We start from the raw sequence: 10,556 nt of genomic DNA on the forward strand, positions 1-10,556 counted from the left end.
AGGGGTGAACTTTCGTGGGACTTCAGTTAGAAGAAAACCTTGCACGTTGAAGGGGCGATACCCTCACCTATTCCTGAGCGCGGAAACGCCGGCTAGCAGACCGGAAGTGCCCTCAAAAGGCCGGGGTTGAGGTATCTGTGCGCCGGAAGCTGGAGGGCGGGACGACCCTGCGCCCGGAGCCCCCTGGAAGAGACGCAAGATGGCGTCCCCCAGATGTCTCCTGTGAGGCCAGATCTCACAGTTCTCGTCATTCTTTCTCTGTAGAACAAGTCTGGTCCTCACCTTTAGATTTGTGCAGCTTACTGTTGTAGGATAGACGAGAGCAATGGCAAGAAGCTTCTTTTCGGGAGTAAGCAAGGGTTTGTGGGGCTGTGTGCCCTTGGCGTGTAGAAGCTTCTCTTTGAGTAAGTAACCAATGTAGAAAGACGTCCGGAGAACTGATTTTAGTAGGTGTCTCTGACTCGTTCTTTGCCTCCTCACTCCTAGGCGTTTCTGGATTGTACCGTGTAAGGGTCACCCTCCCACCCCCAAAAGTAGTTGATCGTTGGAACGAGAAGAGAGCCCTGTTCGGGGTGTATGACAACATCGGGATCCTGGGTAAGACAAGTGCTCCTTAGAGGCAGGGATGGTATGGTGAAGCTTTGTCTCACAGACTTTGCTAGGAGAGGCTATTCTATGGAAAAGAAGATCACATTTGGAAAGGTGGAGGGTCAAGCAAGAGGAAGAACTTCAAGGAGATGGATTGACACGGTGACTGAGTCAGCTTAAATATGTCACATTTACTCGAATTGAGGGCACTTGCAACGTAGTATGGTATTTTAAATGTCACTTGCGCCGTAAGGGCTTCCTTCTTACTGTATCTACCTAGGTAACAGTGCTGTTCTCAATAATAAGATTAGACACTTATGTGAGAATTTGTCTTCAACATTGTTCTGAATGCTCAAAGTATATTAACTCCTTTAGTAGCGCTTTTACTTTACAGATGGAAAAACAGGAAGAGAGAGGTCGAGTAATTTTTTTTTAATCTTTTAAAAATTAATTTTAATAAACATTTACAGAGATTTTTGGATTTCCATTCCTTCATTGCCTCACTTTTCTCCCTACCCACGAGTAATTGTTTTTAAACTTAGGAAACAACAACCCTTAATTTAGAACCCCGAGCAATCTGGCTTCACAACCTTCTCTTGACCTTGTAATATTTCTTGACAAGCCAGTTTAGTAACATACAGCTCCTCTGGGGGATCAGCTCTGGGTTGGTTCCGACTGCATGGGACGCAACAACAAGAAGTTGAAAGCTTAGCTGCTCTGGGTTGGATCCTCTTGTCTGGGAACTAATGTGTTTTCTCACATACACAGGTAACTTTGAAAAGCACCCCAAGGAATTGATCAAGGGCCCCAAATGGCTTCGAGGTTGGAAGGGAAACGAGTTACAGCGTTGTATCAGAAAGAAGAAAATGGTTGGGAATCGGATGTTCACTGATGACTTGCACAACCTTAACAAACGTATCCGATATCTTTACAAACACTTTAATCGGCATGGAAAGCACCGATAGAAGACCGAGAGCAGTGGGTCTATCTTCTCGGAAAAGAGAAAGACTACATTTCTTGATAAGGAAAGGGCCTTGTATATTTTCTGTAATAGTTTTTTTTAAAAAAAAACAACCACATCTGATAACCACACATTAAAATTTCTTTTATGTGGTGTTTCTGTGTATTCATATGAAATAGGAAATGTGAATTAAGCTAAAGTTTTAAGGTCTTAAGTATAAATATCATTACTTGTCATTTGCAATCTAGCCTTATTACATATTTATTTCAGTGAAAGTTTAACAAATACTGGTTTTTCATATAATAATTAATTTTGTTTCATAATATTTCCATTGCTTAATGTTAATTAATTGCAGTGTCTAATGAACCTTATATATGGTTTTACAAAAGTTTATAAAAGTATCTTGGCACTTGGTGACATGGTGCTTTTCATATAATGAAAGTGATAAATTTTAATTACTCCATGATTTTAAATGTTTCTAAAGATGCTTTCACACTGAAACACAGTAGAAAAATAGAATTCTACTCTTATCAACAAATATTTACTGATTACTCTCTCTGAGCCAGGAATTCTAGGGAAAACCAAAAAATTGTAAGATACTCTGTCCTTCTATATTTTTCTAATTAGGAGTATAAGAGTTTTACTCATGCATTTAAAAATTTTTTTTTCTTTTCTCATGCATATTTCAATGAAGTAATGGAGAACACATGAATAGTAATGAGTGAAAGATTCCTAAATCTAACCCCATAAAGATTGATAGAGCATTGGAAGTCTTCAGCATTTAAATAGTTTTTCTTAAGTGTATACACAATGTGAATTTTGTTTTACTTTTTGCAGTATTTAATTTTTATTATACTTTTTTTGGGTGAAAGCTTATAAATAATAATTTTGTTCTATTTTTGTTATTTTTTTATTATTAATTTTAATGAAAGTTTACAGAGACTGAGGATTTCCATTCGTTCATTGTTGCACTTTTCTCCCTGCCCACCCCACCAGCCCTAGTTTTGGTGTTTTTAGGTTGGGTTTTTTTTTTTCAGTAATGAAAAAGTTGGATATTTTAATCAACATCTGCAGGATAAAATTAACAAAATGTACAATCAAAATACTTTAAATATTACTGATGACTAAAAGTAAAGGTTACATATAAACATAAAGCAGTAGTTAGAAAATAAAAACTTGATGATATAAGTGACACCAGATATCACATGCTAAAATTCTGCTAGACCCTGACCTATTAATTGTAAATACTTTCTATCATCAATATAAATAACAACTATATACATGGACTTTGTCAAATGAAAGACAGAGGAATAAAATTGATTATGTAAATGAAAGAGAACCTGGAAACAATAGCATCAACAAAACACAGCTAGATCATAATTATTTTTATATAAGCCCAAAATTACTCTTCAGAACCTTTTTAAATATACATGACAACAAAAATATTGTTATTGTTACTAAGTGCCATCAAGTCATGGGCAACTCATAGTGACCCTAGGAATGAAAGGCCTGAGCACTGTGCATAGTTTCCAGAGGCAAGTCATTTCAGAAGAGGATGCCACTCTTGCTTCCAAGCTTGTTTTAATCGGGGAACTCCACCAAACACTGTCAACTATGGGTAACCAGTATCACATTTGACACATTAGTGTCACAGTGTTTGGCATCACAGCAACCATGAGTTACCTCTGTATAGCAATGCACAGACAAGTGCTATACCACTTAGAAGAATGTTTGACAAACAAACCAGACCTGAGGGCCAGAGATTAAAATCACCCTCTTGAGCTTGGTAGCTTAACTTTCTGTTCAGTAGGCCAACGTAGCTCTCTCTATGTTGTTGTTATTGTTGTTAATATTTTTGTTATTTTAAACGAAGTTGTATGTAAGATTCTTTTACTCCAGATTCTTAATTGTTTCCCCCTTATATTTGCTCTTCTTTTCCTAGTTGGTAAGATTTGGCTTTCTGTTTGAGTATCTTCTTGTGGTGTTTGTCCAGTTTTTGCCTAGAGATAGCCAACTTGCTAAAGTATATGGCCAGATAAATTTAACTTTTTTTTTTATAGTTTAATAATTTTAATGAACATTTACAGAAGTTTTGGATTTCCATTTATTCATCGTTGCACTTTACTCCCTGCCCAGCCGGCGCCCCCACCCCACACCCCTCTTACGGCATACACTCCACTATACAACCTTAATTGTGGACTCTTTAACTTTTATCTTGCTGTACCTGTTTAATACAGATGACGTATTTCTTCTTGTAAACCTGGACTACCTTGCCAATTTGCTGATATATGTAAGATGAAGGACATCCTGAACATCATCATCATTTCATGTGGGTATGGACCAGACATTGCATTTCTATCTCAGTTGCTTGGAAAGAGGATGACCTAATCTTTCTGCATGAAGTACATTGAAATGCCTTTTACAGTTTTTGCTCTGGTCAGAAGTCATAAAGGGATTGAACTTCATTTTAGTTGTTGCCACTTTATTATTGTTATGTGCTGTTGCTTGCAACTCAAACTCATTGTGACTCTTTGTCCAACAGCTCTGAAACCTGCTCTGTCTTGAGCCAACCTCATTGTCTCTGGCACACCTACTCCCATTACCCCAGTCACTGAGTGAATCTATCTCATCCATAGTTTTCCTCTCTTGTGCTGTCCCGCCACCCTTCCAAGCATGATGTCCCTCTCCAAGGATTGGTCGGTTCCTCCTTGAAACATGCCCAAAGTATGTTGGACAGAGTTTCAGAATCCTTGGTCTCTGAGAATCAGCCTGTTTTTACCCTCTCTGGAACAAACCTGTTTGTTCTTCTACCAGTCTATGGTATATTCATTACTCTTCTCCAGCACCACAATTCAAAGGCATCTACTCTTCTATCGTCTTTAGTCATTGTCTAGCTCTCTGATGCGTAGTAAGTTATTGTGAAAACTATGGCCTGGATCAGGTGCACCTTAGTTTTTAGACTGACATCGTTGCTCTTCAATACTCTGGACAGCAGATTTTCCCAATTCAATTCATCTTTTGATTTCCTGACTGCTGGTTTCAAGAATGTTTATTGTGGAACCAAGCAGACCAAAGCTGTTAACAATCTCAACCTCTTCACCATCTATCAGGATGCTACCAGTTGGCCTGGTGGTAGTCATTGCCAAAAGGAGAAAAGACTATGTGAATTTTTAAAATTACAAAACATTAGGGGAGATATGATGGTCTAGTGGATAGAGAGTTGCACTGTCAATCCAAAGACAGGTGGTTCGAATCCATTAGTTGGTCCTAGGGAAAAAAGATGATCAATTGCTTCCTGTGCAGTTTACACCTTTTGAAAAACCTACTGGAGGGTCAGCTATGAGTCAGTTCCACTTTGACGGCAATGAGAGAGAAAGACACATGCACAGTTGTAATCAGATGAAAACTTGTGGGATTTTTTTTTCTTCATTTTTCCCATTTGATTTTATACTACTTGTGGTTTTAATGCTTTCCTCTATTTTGGGTATAGTTTACTTAATAGGAAACAATGTTTAGAAAAACTAGACGCTAGAAATGGATTTGGTTGGGTTTTAACTTCTCTAAAGTATTAAGAGTTTATATCTACATAACTTTTGGAAGTCCTAGAAGTGTTATAAGAGATTCTTCATGTTGGAGTGAACACGAAGGATAAGCAAATGTGGATTATTTCCCTTAAAAGTGACTTATTGTATTAGAAAGACCTTAAGGAGCCCTGGGATAGTGTGGAGAGTTAAAGACTGGGTTATGATAGATATCCATCAGATGGCCTCATCTGTGGAGCAACTGGTGGATTCAAACCGCTGACTTAGATTAGCAATGCAACTCAGCACACTGCACGATCAGGGCTTCTTCCATGGTACCCTAATAGACTCGAGGCATGAGAAAAGATGGAAGAAGTACACTGACAAAAATACCGTTTTCATTCCACTCTTACCAGCTAGAACAAGTAAAATCAATTTAGGGAAGAATTAGAAGAAGAACAAATAATTTGCTCAGGGAAAAACAAAAACCTTTGAAAAGCTTGAGGTAGTTAAATTGTGCAGAATACCCAAAGTTTATGGCTCAATAAATTATTTCAGAAAATATTTTTCATATGAGATGTTTCATTCACTCAATTTTTAATGAATTTACAATGAAGAACATGGTAATCATGTCCAATCCCTACCTGGGCTTTTGCCTAAGAGAATCCTGGGAAGCCTTCTGACATGAACTGTTGACTCCTGCTTGCTTGCTGTTAAGAGTTCTCATGGCTCTTCATGTTATGTAACTTCCATTTAACTGTCTGTCCTTGCTGTCAACCAGTTGGTGCTGTGGACAGTGCTGTAATCCCAGGTTCCTGCACTGACCACATGACTACCTGCAGATGTTCAAAATGGCCATGCCATGCAGTTTACAATTGTGTACTCCATCTGTCTCCTTATTCTATGCTTCTGTTCAGTTTCATCCTTCACCTGATATTTGAAGTACTTCTTTATGTTTTTCCTTTTAAACTCAGGGTTTCAGAATTCTCTTCTGTAACTGTTATCTTTGTTTTCTGGTGTCTCGTCTTCATTTGAAGGGATCTCTGGTAGCTTAGTGAGTAAGGAGCTGCACTGCCAACCCAAAGAAGGGCAGTTCGAATCCATCAGCTACTCAGGAGAAAGATGAGCAATCTCTAGAATGATTTATAGCTACTAGAAACCAGCTGGATGGTCAGCCATGTATCAGTTCTGACTTGATAGGACTGAATTGGGGGTTTGTTTTTAACTGAAGAAGATCTAGCCTGCCGTCTGCGTAGTTCACCATCTTACCCCAAGCTCCCAGATGAAAACTTTGTAATGGCCTGATTTTTTTAATTTCTTCTCAAAAGACAACCACTCTTAACAATTTTGTTTTTGTTGTTACATTGTTGTGTATCATCAAATGAGAAATAACTTAAATGGACCTTCCAGCGGGTTTTCAGATTCAGTAAATCACATAGGAAAAGACTGCTTATCTTTCTCCCCCAGAGCAGCCAGTCAATTTGAAGCTTGTGGCTTGGGGTTGGCAATTCTTTATCACTGATCCACCAAAGTTTGTTTTAGTCCTTCTTTATATTTTTGTGGATATACAAGTGTGTGTGTGTGTGTGTGTGTGTGTGTGTGTATACCTACATGAAAAATAGCTCATTTTTTAAAAGTAACATTACATACATACTGTGTCTGTACTTTGCTTTTCAATTAATATAACTTGAAAATGGTTTCACTTCCTCATATTTTGTACTGTAACTAATTTCACTTTGATAGATTTTTCTAGTCCTGCTCTTTCAAAGTACAGCCGCTCTAATTGTGGGTAATTCTAATTTTTTTTTCTGACTTTTTTTTTCTAAATTTATTATTAATTTCAATGAAAATTTACAAAGACTTTGGATTTCCACTCATTCATTGTTGCACTTTTCTCCCCTCCCAAAACTCTCATTGTTTTACAAACCTTCCCCCAGGTCCACTCCACTATGCAGCCTTTACTCTGGACTCCCATCATGACAAAAATACCTAATCACATATCCCTTTTAAACAGTTTTCTCCCTCATCTGTTTCAATGCAGTATACATTATTTATCCCTTCTTTCTCAGTCTCCCCCCAACCCCAAAGTCAGTCCTGTTTTACAACAGTGGCACCATGCAGTATTTGTCCTTTTGTGACTGAGATACTTCACTCAGCATAATGTCTTCTAGGACCACCCACTTTGAATAATATTGCATTAGTTCCTTGTTTTTCAATGCAGTGTAGTATTCCATTGTGTGAATATACCACAGCGTCTCTATTCATTCGTGTGTTGATGGGCACTTGGGTTGTTTCCAACTCCTTGCTATTGTGAACAAAGCCACAATAAACATGGGTGTGCATATATCTGCTTGGATGTCAGTTATGGTCTCTTTGGGGTATATTCCCAGTAGTGGAATTGCTGGGTCAAATGGTATCTCTCTAATTGCAACTTTTTGAGAAAGCACCATACCACCTCCCACAGTGGTTGCACCATTTTACATGCCCACCAACAGTGAATAAGGGTTCCAGTTTCTCCACAACCTTGCCAGCATTTGTTGCTTGCTGTTCTGTTAACTTTTGCTATTCTGACTGGGGTGAGATGATACTGTTTCAGTAATTCAAATTTTTTAAAAAAAATTTATTTGTTGCACATTTTCTTCCCGTTCCTTCTCCCAGACCACCCTGCAATGGCCCCCTTGTCCCAGATTATTGTCACCCATATGCCTAATGACATATTCCTTTTGTACAGTTCTTCCCTTCATCTGTTCTATTGAGGTGTTCATTATCTGTCCACCCTTCCCATTCTCTCCTCATCCCTCCGTGTCTGTCCTATTTTATCTCAGTGACGTTATGCAATATTTGTCCTTTTGTTACAGATACTCCACTCAGCTTAATGTCCTCCAGGCTTCCCCATGTTATATGTTTTACGAGTTCATTGTTTTTCAGTTGCATAATATTCCATTGTGCTAATGTACTATAGTTTTTTCTAACCACTCGTTTGTTGATGGGCATTTAGGTTGCTTCCATTTCTTTACTATTGTGAATTCTATTTTTTAAAGCTCTATTTCAGTGCTTAAAGGAGCCCTGGTGGTGTAGTGTCTAATGTATTGGGCTGCTATCTGATTGATCAGTTTTTTGATTCACCAACTGCTTCAAGGAAGAAAGCTGGGCAGTCTTATCCCATAAAAATTTACAGCCTTGGAAATTTGATGGTGGGTTGCTATGAATCAGAATTCACTTGATGGCAGTGTGTTTTAGACTGGTCATTGTTTGTTCTCGTGTGTCATTGAGTCTCCTGAGACTTAATATACAATAGGTCCGAAGCCTGTTCTGTCCTGAGCTGGTCTTACTGACTCCGACACACCCCCATTGCCCCAGACACTGTGTCAGTCCATCTCATCCAGGGTCTTTCCTGCGCTGTCCCACTACACTTCTGAGCACGATGTCCTCTAAGGACTGATCTCTCCTGGCCATATGTCTAAAATATGTGAGATGGAGCTTCAAAATTCTAACTTTTAAGGAGAACATTGGTTTCACCCTCTCCAAGACAGACCTATTTGTTTTCTTGGCAGTCAGTGGTATGTTTAAGATTTCTCCAGCACCACAACTCAAGGGCATCAATTCTTCTTCTGTCATCCTTAGTCATTGTCCAGCTCTCTGATGTATAGCAAATAATTGCGAAGTCCATGGCCTAGATAAGGCACACCTTAGTCTCTAGACTGACATTGTTGCTTCTCACTACTCTGGAGAGGTCCCTGACAGCCGACTTTCCCAGTGTAATTTGTCTTTTAATTTCTTGATAGCTGGTGCCAAGAGTGTGCATTGTGAAGCCAAGCAAACTGTAATTGTTAAAAACCTCAATCTTTTCTTCATCTATCATGTTGCAGCCAATAGGCTCAGTGATGGGAATCTTTATTTATGTTGAGTTTCAATCCATATTGAAGACTACAGTCCTTGACCTTCTGCAGCAAGTGCTTCAGATCCTCCTCAGTTTGATCAAGCAAGGTTGTGTCATCTGGATAAAGCAGGTTGTTGATAGTCTTCCTCCAATCCTGATGCCATATTCCTCCTCATATATTCCAACCTCCCAAATGATCTGTTCTGCATATAGTCTGAAAAGCTATGGAGACAGGATGCATCCCTGATGCATTCCTTCTTGCCTGATTTTGAACCATGCAGTGTTTCCTTGCTGTGTTCTGAGGACTGCTTCCTTGTCCAAGTATAGGTTTCTTTTGAGCACAAATAAATGTTCTGGGATTCCTATTCTCCTCAAGGTTATTAACAATTTGTTGTGATCCACACAATCAAATGCCTTTGCATAGTCAATGAAACAGAGATGGACATTGCTCTGATACTCTTTGTTTCTGTGAAGATTCATCTAACATTGGTGAGAATGTCTCTAGTACCATGACCTCTTCTGAACTTAGTATTTATTTCTGGTAGTTCTCTGTCAATGCACTATTCCAGTTGTTTTTGGATAATCTTTAGCAGGATTTTGCTTGTGTGTGATATGAGTGATATTGTGCAATAATTTCCACACTCTGTTGGGCCATCTTTTTTTTTTTGGAATAGGAATAAATATGGATCTCTTGCAGTCAGTTGGCCATTAGTTGTCCTCCAGATTTCTTAGCACAATCTGGTGAGCATGTCCAGGATAGCATCTGTTGAAATATTTCTATTGGTACTCCATAAATTTCTGGGCCTTTATTTTTTGCCAAGTCCTTCAGAGCAGCCTACACTTCCTCCTTCATCACCATTGCCTCTTGATCATATGTTGTTTCTTGAAATTCGTCTGTGTCAGCTAAATCTTTTGGTATAGTGACCTTGTGTGCTCCTTCCATCTTCTTTTAAAGGTTCCTGGATCATTCAATATTGTGCCCAAAGTATTAAGTATTAAAAGTGTTAAGTATTAACAGGTATTACATTTGTTCTTTAGTTCCTACAGCTTAAGAAATGCCAAATGAGTTCACCTCTTTTGATTTTCTGACTCCAGCTCCTTGCACATTTCATTATAATACTTTGCCTTCCCAAGCTGCCTTTGAAACCCTCTGTTCAGCTTCTTCTTGATTTCTTCCCTTTGCTTTGGCTTTAAGGTGCTCTAGTGCAATATTTAGTTTCTTTTGAAATCCATTTTGGTCTTCCTTAGTCTTTGAATTGACCTTTTGCCTTGTTCATGGATGATATTCTTTTTTTTTTTTTTTTTAATAAAGCCATTAAAGCAATGACTTAAGTTTTGTAAGAACACTTTTTTTTATTAATTTCAATGAACATTTACAGAGATTTTGGATTCCATTCATTCATTGTTGCAAGGATGATATTCTTGATTGCTGGTCTTCATTCATTAGTGTTCAAGGCTCAAATATCTGTTCCTGAGTTGGTTTTTACATTCAGGCGGGATGAAATTTTGATTCCTGTGGATTTGATTTTACCTTTAGCTTTAATTTGAACTTTGCTTATGAGTCTGTTCTGCATTCAGCACCTGGCCTAGTTTTCACTGCAGGTGT

The 10,556-nt window shown here is 38.4% G+C and overlaps 1 protein-coding gene across 1 annotated transcript; it reads left to right on the plus strand.

Moving 5' to 3' along the window:
• Nucleotides 1-325: 325 nt before the first annotated feature.
• On the plus strand, nucleotides 326-1,553 carry MRPL51 (mitochondrial ribosomal protein L51). Its single transcript, XM_006891286.1, has 3 exons — nucleotides 326-404; nucleotides 487-597; nucleotides 1,357-1,553. The coding sequence occupies exons 1-3, from the start codon at nucleotides 326-328 to the stop codon at nucleotides 1,551-1,553; spliced, it is 387 nt and encodes a 128-aa protein (XP_006891348.1).
• The last annotated feature ends 9,003 nt before the right edge of the window (nucleotides 1,554-10,556 follow it).

This window comes from Elephantulus edwardii, unplaced genomic scaffold, assembly GCF_000299155.1.
Source record: "Elephantulus edwardii isolate Elephantulus edwardi_28Jun2011 unplaced genomic scaffold, EleEdw1.0 scaffold00096, whole genome shotgun sequence".
In the NCBI taxonomy this organism is placed as follows: Eukaryota; Metazoa; Chordata; class Mammalia; order Macroscelidea; family Macroscelididae; genus Elephantulus; species Elephantulus edwardii.